The sequence below is a fragment of the Physella acuta genome, unplaced genomic scaffold (assembly GCF_028476545.2).
Source record: "Physella acuta isolate Inbredline_101_S28 unplaced genomic scaffold, ASM2847654v3 ptg000115l, whole genome shotgun sequence".
NCBI lineage: Eukaryota > Metazoa > Mollusca > Gastropoda > Physidae > Physella > Physella acuta.
This window is the reverse complement of record NW_026731635.1, coordinates 495,402-510,005: the sequence shown is the minus strand read 5'-3', so window position 1 is coordinate 510,005 and position 14,604 is coordinate 495,402. Positions and strand designations below refer to the sequence as shown.

The 14,604-nt window shown below is 33.6% G+C and overlaps 1 protein-coding gene across 4 annotated transcripts in view; it reads left to right on the top strand.

Annotated features, from left to right (window-relative positions):
• LOC131934657 (cadherin-23) overlaps positions 1–14,604 on the top strand; it is an 81,774-nt gene that overhangs the window by 54,105 nt on the left and 13,065 nt on the right. For all 4 annotated transcript variants that reach the window (XM_059290729.1, XM_059290731.1, XM_059290730.1 and 1 more), the window contains 23 exons: positions 290–451; positions 1,182–1,407; positions 1,758–1,818; positions 1,991–2,131; positions 2,279–2,446; positions 2,778–2,954; positions 3,602–3,721; positions 4,218–4,354; positions 4,928–5,123; positions 5,531–5,679; positions 6,004–6,216; positions 7,103–7,315; positions 7,634–7,712; positions 7,939–8,142; positions 8,599–8,823; positions 9,572–9,790; positions 10,261–10,491; positions 11,125–11,451; positions 11,580–11,704; positions 11,906–12,145; positions 12,899–12,960; positions 13,283–13,571; positions 13,920–14,294. In XM_059290729.1, coding sequence (XP_059146712.1) covers positions 290–451; positions 1,182–1,407; positions 1,758–1,818; positions 1,991–2,131; positions 2,279–2,446; positions 2,778–2,954; positions 3,602–3,721; positions 4,218–4,354; positions 4,928–5,123; positions 5,531–5,679; positions 6,004–6,216; positions 7,103–7,315; positions 7,634–7,712; positions 7,939–8,142; positions 8,599–8,823; positions 9,572–9,790; positions 10,261–10,491; positions 11,125–11,451; positions 11,580–11,704; positions 11,906–12,145; positions 12,899–12,960; positions 13,283–13,571; positions 13,920–14,294 — 4,339 coding nt within the window. The remainder of the gene's footprint in view (positions 1–289; positions 452–1,181; positions 1,408–1,757; positions 1,819–1,990; positions 2,132–2,278; positions 2,447–2,777; positions 2,955–3,601; positions 3,722–4,217; positions 4,355–4,927; positions 5,124–5,530; positions 5,680–6,003; positions 6,217–7,102; positions 7,316–7,633; positions 7,713–7,938; positions 8,143–8,598; positions 8,824–9,571; positions 9,791–10,260; positions 10,492–11,124; positions 11,452–11,579; positions 11,705–11,905; positions 12,146–12,898; positions 12,961–13,282; positions 13,572–13,919; positions 14,295–14,604) is intronic.

Below are 14,604 nucleotides of genomic sequence, written 5' to 3'. Positions count from 1 at the left end.
TAAATCTTATAAAAATATTTTGATTAAAAATTATTTTTAAGTTTCACTAATTAAGGTTTTGATCCTTTCTAATTATCATTTTAATTTTTTCTAATTAGGCCTACTGTTTTAATTTTCTCTAATCAATGTTTTTAATTTTCCATAATTGATATTTTTATTTTTCTCTAATTAATGTTCTTAATTTTTTCTAATCAATATTTTTAATTTTCTCTAATTAATTTTTTGAAAATTTTCTGTAATTAATGTTCTTAATTTTCTCAAATTAATAATTTAAATTTCCTCCCCCCAGCCCGATATTTCGCCCTGAGGTGTACACAGTGTCAGTGCCAGAGGATGCTGTGGTGGGCACTAGACTAAAACTGGCAGTAACAGCAACAGATGGGGACACCACACCAGCTTACCACACGGTCACATACCAGATCCTTGCTGGCAACATGGACGGCAAGTGGAGGTCAGTCTTCAATGGTCAACCTACACCTACTCATTAACTCCCTTTTACTAGTTCAACTTGTGCTTTATTTTTTATTTCTGCCACTAATCAAGCTTGATCTTAATTAAAGCTCTTTAAACAAGATATAATCGGAATTTTAAGAGCATTTTTCTAAATTTAAAAAAAAAACCTAAAGATAATCTATAGAACTTTGAAGGATTTTACTCTGTAAACAATTTTTTGTCTTTCTGCACAAGATGTTATTTATACGACTAAAGAAAAAACCCCAGTAATCACAATTTGATTCAAGCTCTTAAAGAAAAAACAAATAGTTTCATTGTTTTTGCTGTGTCTATTTTGCTCTCAGTTTCAAATTTGCTGTGACTATCTTGTACCCATAATCAATTTTGTTGTGTCTATCTTGTACCCATAATCAATTTTGTTGTGTCTATCTTGTACCCATAATCAATTTTGTTGTGTCTATCTTGTACCCATAATCAATTTTGTTGTGTCTATCTTGTACCCATAATCAATTTTGTTGTGTCTATCTTGTACCCATAATCAATTTTGTTGTGTCTATCTTGTACCCAGAATCAATTTTGTTGTGTCTATCTTGTACCCAGAATCAATTTTGTTGTGTCTATCTTGTACCCAGAATCAATTTTGTTGTGTCTATTTTGTACCCAGAATCTGTGTTGCTGTGTTTCTCTTGTATCAAGAATCTGTTTTAATTTGTCTATCTTGTCCCCAGAATCAACAGCAGCAGTGGTGAGATTGAAGTAGCTGGAGGTCTGGACTATGAGAATGTGACAAGTTACTCACTGGTGATCCAAGCAACTGACAACACCTACACTACCAACGCAAGCTACACCATACAGATACAATCTGTCAATGAGTACCCACCAGAATTTTCAGCTGCTGCTGAGAGTGTCACAATTTCAGAGGATACTCTGACTAACTATACCTTCAAACTTAAGGTGAGAATAAATATATTTATTATGAAATTAATTAAATATTGTGTAACAGGCTTTACCTTTAAACTTAAGATAACATTAATCATTCTTTGTATCAAATTAATGTAAATATTGTGTAACAAACTAAACTTTCAATCTGGATGTTAAAACAATCATTTTGAAATGAAATATTGTGTGGCAAATCAAGCCAATGGCTACTGGATTTTTTTTAAATTATAAACTATTAAAGTGTTTATAGCACAATGAATATCTAGATAATTAATTACTAATTTCTCAGTTACTTGACAATCTATCAAGACTATGGAATTAATCCTGAACTTTGTGTTCATTAATGATTAATTTTGTTGCTGTAGGCCACTGTGACAGATGGAGATGCTGGTCCAGATGGCATGTTTACATTCAGCATAGACTCAGGTTGGTGCCAGTTCTATTTATGCTATACAAATTGTAATTTATAGTTCTACTTTTTTGTAAACAACTCATTAAAAGTATCCTAAGTTTATCATAAAAATACATTAAAAAATGTCTCACAGTGCTATACATTTTCTTCCATCCCCTCTACACATTTACATTTTCTTTTGAGCAGGTCCATTAGCCATCGACCCAGTTACTGGACAGCTGAGTTTGGTTACTTCCCTTGACAGGGAGACAACCCAAACAATCACTTTAAGGGTCATGGCAACAGATAAAGGCAAACCTCCTAAATCAGGGGTTCTCAGTTTAACAGGTAGGTCTCTTAAATCAGAGGTTCTTATTTTAACAGCTTAGGCTCCTTAATTCAATCTCTTGCTTTTACAGGGCTCATAAATCATGGGTTCTTATTTAATTATTTGATTTTTTTTTTAATGTCACGCAACATTTTAAAACTTTCCAGTCAATGTGGGAGACGTGAATGACAATGCACCAGCTTGTGCTAAAGGTTTTTCCACAACCAGTTTTCCAGAAAACTACCAGGCAATCAACAGTATCATCGCTGTCTTGGACTGCAAGGATGCAGACAAGGATCCAGAGATGAGGAACAATGCCATCAGTTATACACTTGGTAAGATATTACTGGGAGGGAGGGGGGGGGATGCTATGTCAGGTGCCTTTTTAAAGTAATATAGAGGGGGGGTCTAGGTCAGATGCCACCCTAAAGAAATTAAAGCTGAAAGCATTTGTTAAAAATTTAAAAACAGAATAATAATAATTTTTTACCTAACTTCATTATAGTATAAGTATTTGTATGTTAGATGCTGATAGCAACTTAAATAAATATCTGACTGATACTTCTAATAAACATCCCAATAACAAATGTGTTTAATAAATATTTGACAGTTTTACATGTTTTGAAAGCATATGAGTTTTAAATTTTTCTATTAAATACTCAACAGCTTCAAACATTTCTGGAAAATTTGAAGTGAACCCAACAACAGGCGTGGTCAAGGTTAAAGACGGAGAAGTGTTTGACAGAGAGGCTCAAAGCTTGTATAAAATTGTGATACTGGTGGCGGATAATGGTACCAGCATAAGACTCAGCACAACGGTCACAATAGATGTTGCCATTGCTGGTCAGTTGAAATCTGGATAATGCTGGATATAAAAATACAGTATATTTAATTTAGTTGTTTACTCATGCAGAATAAATACAAAGTTTTAATGCAAAGGTTGATTTATGGTTATTGGGAATGTACAATATTTTATGAAGCAATGAATCCAATTATTTCTTACAGACTGTAATCATAACCAGCCAATGTTTAGTAATAAAGCAAATTGTCTTATAATTTCTAGCAGACTCTAATAATAATCCTCCATACTTAAATATTATATCCAATAATTTCTTGCAGACTCTAATGATAATGCTCCATACTTAACTATTATATTCAATATTTTCTTGCAGACTCTAATGATAATCCACCATTCTTAAGTATTATGTCCAATGATTTCTTGCAGACTCTAAGGATAATCCTCCATACTTAACTATTATGTCCAATGATTTCTTGCAGACTCTAATAATAATCCTCCATACTTAACTATTATGTCCAATAATTTCTTGCAGACTCGAATGATAATGCTCCATACTTAACTATTATGTTCAATAATTTCATGCAGACTCTAATGATAATGCTCCATACTTAACTATTATGTCCAATAATTTCTTGCAGACTCTAATGATAATCCTCCATACTTAACTATTATGTCCAATAATTTCTTGCAGACTCTAATGATAATCCTCCATACTTTACCTATGTCCCACTTGTAACTGTGTTGGAGAATGTGACAGCAGGAACAGTCTTAGAGCACATCATCGCTAAAGATAATGACACTGGTTTAAATGGTGAGTTGGCACATTCTAACTAATGACAATAAACTCTTTATAATTGTTCTATAACTGACTTTCTCAAGAGCCAAGCAACCATGTCTAAAGTTCTGAAAAAGAAAACAATACTAAGTACTAATCTCTACCCACCCTCAACACATATTACACATTGTCTATAATTGCATCACTTATTTTATCCAGTTAGATAATGTTTTTAAAAAACTCTCCCTATATCTATAAGTCATTAACCCCCCCACCCTCAACACATATTACACATTGTCTATAATTGCAACACTTATGTTATCCAGTTAGATAATGTTTTTAAAACTCTCCTTATATCTATAAGTCTGAGTATAAGTCATTCACCCCCCACCCACACACACACACTCACTCCCACACTCCTATGCAAATCTCCATGCCTATACATATTTCCCCCTTCAAATCTAACAAGCATAAAAAACTTTAATATAACATTTAAATCTTCTCAACTCAATTGACCTACTCTATCACTTAGCTCAACTGACCTACTCTATAACAAGTGGCAACATAGGAAATGTGTTTAGGATTGACATGGTGGATGGGACTCTACTTCTCCAAGGCAGCTTGGATTATGAAACTATCCCTCTATATCAGTTAGGGATTTCAGTAACTGTAAGTTATTGGATTATTTCTAGATATATTAGTTAAATCTCTGACTGTTGAAATAGCACTCTTTTGGACCTGAAGTTCAAATATAGCTAATCACTTTCTGTGATATTGACTTATGAAGCATTTCTGTGGTCGAGAATCTTTACTTTTCCATACCTGAGCCAATTGGGTAGACTCAAGGATGTCCTAATGCTTCAAGTCCAGGTATAAAACTACTGCAGCTGTACACTAGTTATGGGAATGTTTACAGTTTTCTATTATTTTAAAAACCTAAACATCTTAGATAAATTACTACCTCTTGCAACTGTGATTGGTTAGATTACTTTTTAAAAATTCCAAACAAATTTGTTTGTATAATTATGACTTATCTAAAGTTATTAAACTTTTATGTAACTTTCTTAATTTATTAAACCTTAACGTAACTTTCTTAAGTTATTAAACCATTATGCAACTTTATTAAGTTATTAAACCTTTATGTAACTTTCTTAAGTTATTAAACCTTTATGTAACTTTCTTAAGTTATTAAACCATTATGTAACTTTCTTAAGTTATTAAACCTTTATGTAACTTACCCAGGACAAGGGGTCACCCAAGTTGTCAGCTACTGCCACAGTGACAGTGTCAGTTCAAGACGTCAATGACTGCCCTCCTGTTTGTAACTCAACACTCTATGTGGACGAGATACCAGAGAACTCAAAGGGCATAACTCTAGCTGTCATTTCTTGTAGGGACCCTGATACTGTGGGTACTCTCACGTACAGCATTACAGATGGTGAGTTTTTGTTTTTACTGTACTCTAAAGCATTACAGATAGTGAAATTATTCTATATGCTGTATCTACAGCATTATAGATAGTGAAATTATTACAGATAGTGAAATTATTCTATATGCTGTATTTACAGCATTACAGATAGTGAAATTATTCTATATGCTGTATCTACAGCATTACAGATAGTGACATTGTACTTAAATCATTATAGTTGGTTATTTATTGTACATAGCATTTTAAACATTAAATTATTGTGCTACCTGTGACAGCAATATAGGATATTACACAGTATTACACAGTTGAATGTTTGCTTGTGAGTCTATGCTATTAGTACTATAATAGTAAAAGAAAAACTTATTAAATTCAGATGTTACAGATTTTTTTACTAACTGTTCTACCTTTGTTTCCAGGCAACCAGAATAACACTTTCAATATTAACTCTACCACTGGAGAGGTCATCTTGCCTGCCAATGCTAACCTTGATTATGAAGAGGTTCAGTCCTACACATTAGAAGTGACAGTCTCTGATCAATCACATTCACTAAAGATATACCTCAAGGTCAGATTTGTTTGATTTAAAAAAATTTGAAGTAGAAATACAATTATTTATGACACTATTTTTAAACAGGCTGTAGGCCTATTTGATAGAAAAAAGTTTAAAATGTTGATCTGCTGATTTTTTAAAAATGTGTGCCTTGTAGATGCACTTTTGCATGGTTGATTTTTGTTTTACTATTTCAGGTAATTTTAATTTTTTACAGTCCGTACATTTTCATTTTACAATAATTTTGTTTTACATTTACGTGTGATGAAACTATTAAATAAGATCTTAGTTACCTATAACAGAACACCATTGACAACCTTTAAATTATTTATTCATTAGGTGGAGGTCACAGATGTTAACGAGGCGAGTCCAGTTTTCACCCCGAGTGGACCCTACACAAAATCTGTGCCAGAGAGCATCAAAGTTGGCAGCGTGGTGTTTGACGTGAATGCCACGGACGCTGACAAATTTGATCTGGTCAAAATCTTCAGCATCATCGCTGGAAATGCTGAGGGCAAGTTCTCAATGGACCCTGGGTCAGGGATAATCAGGGTGAGTAGGTGCTGCTCCAGGTTTCTATGGTCACTAGTGGCTAAATTTGGCTTCTGGCAGTGGTCACTTCAGCTCAATCTATTCCGCTGTATTTTTTTAACTATTTATATGTGTGTGTGAACAAGGGTTTTTGACAAACATTCCCATATAGCCTATATGCAGTAATAGGGGACGATGTGGTCAAATGGTAGATCCTTTGACTTCCAACCCAAAATTCGTGAGTTCAGATCCTGGGCTTGTCCATAAAATGTCCCTGATGATCAGCCTTACAATATGGAAGGTAAAGGCAGCTGTACATAGTACTGACAATCCTATTCCTTCATATGCCGAGGTCACTGAAACAGGTGAACTCTACTCCACCTGCTCCATAGCCCATAAGGTTCAAAAGGGAATTTTCTTTTTTATAGGTTAAGCAGCTTTGGAAAAAAAATCTTTGCTTTTTAAATTTTGCCATTTTAATTCTAAATTTTACTTGGTTCACCATTTTACATATGAGTGTCACAACATTTGTTTACATCAAATACATTATTGTTTTAGAAGAAATTGATAAATATAAGTTAAAATTAGTTTATCATTATAAAATTTAATGGTAAAACTATCTTAGTGATTAATGTGCATTAAATTTATACCTAAAACTATATTTTCACTTCATATTTAAAACTTCCAAGCAAAATTGATGGACAAAACTAGTATCTATAAACTGTTGCAGATGTTATTAATTCTTTCCAGAGCAAGTGGTGATCTATGAACATTAAAATAATTAAAATGTGTAATTACACAAAAGCAAAAATTTAAACATAACATGATGTTTGTTAATTACACAAAAAGTTAACTTTAAAATGATGTGTGTTTGATATTATTTTGATTCTGTCATTTACCAATACAGACACTGGCACCTCTGGACTATGAACAAAAAACTTTCTATACTCTGACTCTGCTTGTACAAGACTCCACTGGGCTCAGCAGCAACACAACCCTGAATGTCACTGTCACTGACGTCAATGACAACCCTCCTGTCTGCACTGATCTGGCAGCTGTTGTCAGTGTGGATGAGAATGTCAACAGTAGGGTCCTCTTCACTCCCAACTGTACTGATGCTGTGAGTGGTGTAGTCAATGAACAGAGACATTTTACTTCCAGTTATGGGAATAGATACACTTTTGAATGTCTTGTTAACTTCAAAACCTGAAGAGTTCTTCGCTTTCATTAGCTTATATTTTATTTATTAAAGAGTTGCTCTTTGTAATTATTGTTTTTATTTGTTAAATACTAATATTAATTCTAATCATTTTTGTTTTATTTTGTTAAATTAAGTTTTTTTTCTGTTATGTTTTGGCACTAATCTTTTCAACACATATCATTATACTAATTATATTTATGATTATATTTGTTTTATTAAGCTCTATTTTTACCACAGGATAAATCAGCTTCCCCTGTACTTCAGTATTCCATTCTGTCAGGGAACAATGTGGCTTTAGCTTTCAGCAACACTTCAGGTGAGCCAAGTGAAAGACAACAAAATGTTTTGCAAATTTTCCTCTTTTTATTATAAGTTTATTTTTTTTTTACAATTTGGTCTATATGTTTGCTTATGTTTCTACAAATAAATAATTTATTTGAATTTTAAAAATTGTTTCTGTCAAAAGTCATGTTTTATTTTTATATAAACTTTATTTTATTTTATCACACACTGATCCTCACAATTCTTGACTCTAAATTTAGGCCAACTGTCCCTACAAAGTGCATTTGACTATGAGAAAACAACAGCTGTGACCGTTGTGATGAAGGTCTCAGACAATGGGTCCCCAGAGCTCTTTGTCTTGATAAATGTGACCATCAACATCAACCCTGTCAATGAGTACAGCCCACAGTTTGTACCAGGAACAGCCATTGGACCTTTCTCAGTTCCAGAAAATGTAACACTAGGTATCCACGTTTATTTCAATTTTTTTACATATTTACTTTAATGATGACAATAAAGAACAATTTTACAAATTCAAAAACTTATTTATTTTAAATTGTAAAGATGAAATATTCAGTTTATTTAAAGTTATTTATCAATTTAATTAAAAATCTATACTCACTTTGTTAGTTTATTTGTGATATTTGTTTCCTTAAATTTTATAAATAAAATATTGTTTTTTTATATTCACAAAACACATTTGTTTCACAATTTTAAACATTTCTTAAATTAAAATGTTTGTACTAATCTTGGAATTGATTAATAATGTAGATTAATAGATTATATTTGATATATTCAAATAAATAAAAAGTAGAGAACAAAAGATAAAATTATATTTTTGACATAAAGATATTTATAATGTATTTTCTAACTAACTTATCAGTACATTGCTAACTCTCAAATGATTGTATTTCTCCAAGGCTATTTGGTGACAAAGTTAAATGCTACTGATGATGACAAAGGTCTGCTACAGGGGACAGTGCGCTACCAGATCATCAGCGGTGACCCCCAGCAATTCTTCAACATCGACCAAAACTCTGGCGCCATCAAGGTGATCAGGGCTCTGGACAGGGAGACTACCCCAAGCTACAATCTTACAGTCAAGGCCAGCGATGACGAGCCAGGGTCTCCCAACCAAAGAACTGGTCAGTGTGTCATTTGGTTTGGTTTCATATACAAAAACATATGTAAACTGCTGCATTTTATACAATGTAACTTCCACTTTTGGATCTAATTATGAATAAAGTAGATGAAGTAGAGTACACCTGTTTTCACGACTTGTAGCTTAATAAAAGACTATTGTGATTATATATCCAGCAGCCTCCAATATAAATAAGGCTTTTGGTCTTTTTTAAAGATGTGCTTAACCAAGCTTGTTTTTTTTAATTTCATGTATACCAGTAGAAATAATATATTTAGCATGGATGTAAAATTGTTTTCAAAACGTTAATTTAAATACAGCACTGTAGCCATGTCTAGAGGGACAACGAATGTGTCTGTGGTTGTTTTTAAATACAATTTATTGCTACAGGCATCAACAACTCAAATGTTTGTGGCTGTTTTTAAATACAATTTATTGCTACAGGCATCAACAACTCAAATGTTTGTGGCTGTTTTTAAATACAATTTATTGCTACAGGCATCAACAACTCAAATGTTTGTGGCTGTTTTTAAATACAATTTATTGCTACAGGCATTGACAACCAAAGTGTCTGTGGTTGTTTTAAATACAATTTATTCCTACAGCCACTGAAAAACTCGTGTCTGTGGTTGTTTTTAAATACAATTTATTGCTACAGCCACTGACAACTCAAGTGTCTGATGAAATTTAAAAAAAAAAATATTTTTACAGCCACTGACAATGAAATGTTAAAATAAATTTTATTTTTACAGCCACAGCAACAGTGTCCATTAAAGTGTCTGACATCAACGACATGACCCCAGTGTTTACCCCCGCCCTGTACTTCCAGACAGTGTCTGAGAATGCCGTTGCTGGACCTAATGTGAACATTGTAGACCTGACTGTCCAGGATGAGGATGAGCCAGGTGTCAACAGTCAGATGACCATTACAATTACTGCAGGCAATGGGGAGAATAAGTTTTCTATCAATGGTAGGTTTTGTCCCCTAATGGACCATACAAATATAATAGCTGGCATGCTGTAATAAGTGTTGTTTAATCTTATAATCTCTGTTGAAATGTATACATTTAATCTTAATGTTGAATAGAGTGTAATAAAAAAAATATCAATAAGCATTATATTTATTAAACTTACAATCAATAAAAACCATAGTGACATTCAAAACTTTTTTGACATGAAAGAAACACCTAACACCCCACCACTTCCCCCACATTTTAGTGGAATGTTTTTTCATCCAATGGATAGTTACCTTAGCTCTTCACTGATTGGTCTACATAACACCAAGGGCACACCAATTTAAAACTGAAAGTAATAGAATACATTTCCATCTAATTTTGTAAACTTTTTTGGAATATTATAGCATTATGAAACATTTTTGTAATTGTTTATAGAAAATGATAGCAAGTTTGTAAGAGTTAATGCAACAATCATGTATTTCCAGGCACTCATCTGGTACTTCAGAATGGCCTGGACTATGAGAAAACAAAGAGATATGAGTTGACCTTGACAGTGACAGATGGTGGCTCCCCTCAGCTTAGCTCTAGTGGTCTGGTGGTCATTGATGTCACACCCTTCAACGAGGCAGCACCTCTGATGAACATCTCATCACTGACCAAAGAGATTCCAGAAGACACACCTGTAGGGACTCTGGTTTTTGATGCTGATGCCTCAGGTCAGTCTTACCTGAAAAATCTTTTCTTGTTCGTGCCTAAGACACATGGGGCAGACGAAGTAGAGTTCATCTGCTTCAGATATCTCAACACATGAAGGGACAGTGTGGTCATTACTATGCCCAGTCGCCTTTGCTTCCCCTAACTAAGTTAGGTACTCATCAGAGCTGGGTGGAATCAGGGACTTTAACTCTGATTCAAATTCAAAACTTTTGGTTTAGCAGTCTAGCTCTCTACCACTAAGCCAAGCCACGCCATATTGAAACAATATGTTGCTTAATTGAGTCTTATCTAAATTATTGTTTCACAATCATTTTGATTTAAGCAAACTAATGTGATGCTAAATGATATATCTTTCTTCTAATAACTGTCAAATAATATTATTTTAATTCATCAGATTGGCTCTTTGTGTGTGTTTCAGTTATTCAACATAATATTTAACCACAACTACTATAAAACAATTTATTTAAAAAACCGATTTTTTTTTTTACCATAAATAACCTTAACTTCAAAAAACTTGAAACTTTTGAGTAAATAGGTCTTTAGTTTTATAATTTTTTTTATATTTTAAAAGTTTTTGTTATATATACCATATAACAATAAGCAATGTAATCAAAACTTGAATCCCTCTTCAGACCTGGATGGTGGGATGCAAGGCCAGATAGTCTACAGCATAGAGAGTGGTGTCAGCAACAACGACTTTGTCCTTGACCCCACAACTGGCAGGCTGTATGTCGGCTCATCTCTGGACTTCGACCAAGGACCTAAAAGCTACTCCATCATCATCAGAGCAACAGATGGCGCTGGGAGTTCCAGCAAAACCTCCACAGCTTCCCTCAGCGTCATCCTGAGCGACGTCAATGACATCAGTCCTCAGTTCTCCCAGAGCACATACTTGTTTAATGTGAACGAGAACATGGTCAATGGCACGACAGTCGGGACCCTCACTGTCACTGATGGTGGTCAGTAGTCGAGGAAATATAAACACATTTCTAATTAAATACCCAGAATAATTTGAAGTAAACTACACTTGTTAATTTTGGAGAAAATTTTAAAATTGTTTTTTAATGAAAATGTTTTCACTCTTTAGATTCAGACCTCAATGGTAAAATTTCTCTTGTGATTACTGGAGGAAGTGGCCAGAACATGTTCAGGGTTAATGGTACAACTTTGGAGATTGTGACCAATGCAGTCTTTGATTATGAAAAAGATAAGGTAATTTATTCAATTAAATATGTTCTAAACTTTCATCAAATACTCACTCACATATCCATCAAAAAACACATCATCTGTCACTATTAAGAGAAAAAATATCTGTTTCATTTTTGGTTAACACTCATAAATTTATAGTGTATTTTAAAGTAGAAACAGTTGAACAATGCAGAAACTTAAAATTGCTTATTTTTATCATGACAGATCCTGTCCTTATCTGTACTTGCTAGAGATGGTGGCACGCCTTCACGTAATACAACTTGTTTTGTTCAAGTTGGCATCAACAACATGAACGACAACCAGCCTGTCATTGTCCCCATGGACTTCACCACTCAGGTCTCCGAGGGCCTGGCTGTAGGGGCTGTGGTCCAAACTTTTTCAGCCACAGACCTGGACAATGGTGTTGACACTTACAGCATTGTGGGAACCAGTAGCTTTTTTGATGTAAGATTCTTGTTTCATGAACTTTTTGATGTAAGATTCTTGTCTAATGAGCTTTTTGATGTAAGATTCTTGTTTCATGAACTTTATGATATAAGATTCTTGTCTAATGAACTTTTGATGTAAGATTCTTGTTTTATGAACTTTATGATATAAGATTCTTGTCTAATGAACTTTTGATGTAAGATTCTTGTTTTATGAACTTTTTTATATAAGATTATTGTCTAATGAACTTTTGATGTAAGATTCTTGTTTCATGAACTATTTGATGTAAGATTCTTGTTTCTTGAACGTTTTGATGTAAGATTCTTGTTTCATGAACTTCAGAAAAAAATTAATCAATTTACATCAAAGCTAAGTTAATATGTAACCTTAACCTATACTTTTGATGCTACACTCTAAGCTTAACTTATACCCTAACAGTAGAGTTATAATAAAACCTAAATATGATACGCTTGCTGTATTGCTTTGGAAGCCTTTAAATTGAAACCTGCATTCTTTTTTCAACAATAGCAAAGATCATAGATATTTCAATGAAGTATCTGCTAAACACATTTTAATTTTTAAAAAATCAATAATGAATTTACAGAGTTAATTAATTGTTTTATAAATAAAAAATGTCTATGTTTAATAATTTCACAATATATCTTTGTATTATAAATTCAGTTTTATAAATTCACATTGTATCTCTGTACTATAAATTCACATTATATGTCAGTTTTCACCTCAGTTTTATAAATTCACAATTTATCTCAGATCAACCTCAGCACTGGTGAAGTAACTTTAAAATCTGCACTAGATCGGGAGAAAATACAAAAGTGAGTTGGTGACTAGAAATATCAAATTAGCTCCTATTAAAAAACTGCTACAACTTCAGTCTTAACTTTCTCACAAACTGTATTAACCCTTAAAGAGCTATAGTTGTACATGATATGCATCCTTCTTTTTAAACATTTTTATTGGAAGGAAATCATTGCCTTAAGGTGCAACACAAATTGTAAGACTATTATAAGTGCTGGCAAAAATAGTTCATATTCAACATTCCTTTTTTCCTATTTCTTCTGTCTTCCAGGGGAGCAAAGGTGATTTAGTAATACCCCAAATATTCTCTAATTATTCGTCTCATCCAAACATTTCCAGCCACACCCTGCAAGTTCAAGTGGTTGACAAGCCAACCTCAGTAGACACCAGCCTCCACACTGCCACAGCAACCCTCACAGTTCTAGTGGGAGATGTCAATGACAACCCCCCAGTGATTGCAACCATCCCCCCTACAACAATCCCAGATACTCTGTCCGTCAACCGACTGGTGCTGAGAGTACAGGCGTCAGATCTTGATGAGGGGGTCAACGGCCTGATCACTTACTCCATCAACGCGGCCGGAAATGTTGGAGGCGCTTTTAAAATAGACTCGGCTGGAAACTTGTTGGTATGGTCACCATTCCAAGTGTTAAACTTTGTTTTGTTGTTGAACATGGGGTATATAAATATATAATGTATTGATATCATGTCATGACTACTTGAGTCATCTCTTTTATTTAGTAGACCATTGTATTTTGTTTTGTTATTTAAATTATCTGTTTCTTACCATTAATATAGTCATAACCATAATCTTATATAGCTAACATCATCACAGATGAAAAATGTTTTTAAATCTAGGGTTTAGTAGCATCATTCATATTTGTTTTATGAATAAGTAAATTAAAGAAGTTAATAACTTGGATGGGAATGTTTTTGTACATTCAGGATGTGATTAAAATTTAAAATTTGTTTTCAGGTTGCTAATGCCCTGAATGCCAACCAGGTAAACCACTACACACTAACCATCCAGGCCATAGATAATGGGGTGCCCCAGCTGGTTGCCACGGCAACAGCAGAGATCACAGTCATCAGCCTGAACAGGCCGCCCGTTTTTGACTCAAGCAGTTACCTGTTCACTGTGAGCGAGAACAGCCCTGTTGGAACAGCCGTGGGCCTGGTCAACGCTCAGGACATTGACCTGGGGGCAGAGGGTCATGTGACCTACAGTTTTGTGACCTTCACTCTTGGAAACTTTGCTCATTTCAAAATCAACTCCACCACAGGGGAAATAACTGTGGCTTATTCAAATATTGACAGGGAAACAGACGCCCTGTATAAAGGCATAGTTCAGGTAAATAAATTACTCTGTCTGGCTTTTCCTGTTTAACTAAATAGAGCAAATTAGATCAAACTGAACATTTTATCTAGTAAAAACTATTTTTGTTCTTTCACTAAATGTTATATTTACTCATCTATTCCTTATATTAAATTTTGAATTGGAATATATATATGAAAAAATAATTCATGTTAAAATTTAGATTGGAAACAAATTGATATTGGTAAAGTTATCAATTTTTGTAATACAAACTATTAAATGAAATGGATAGTGGGAGTCAGGGTCAAACAAACATTAGTATTTCAATTAACTACAAAAAAAACAT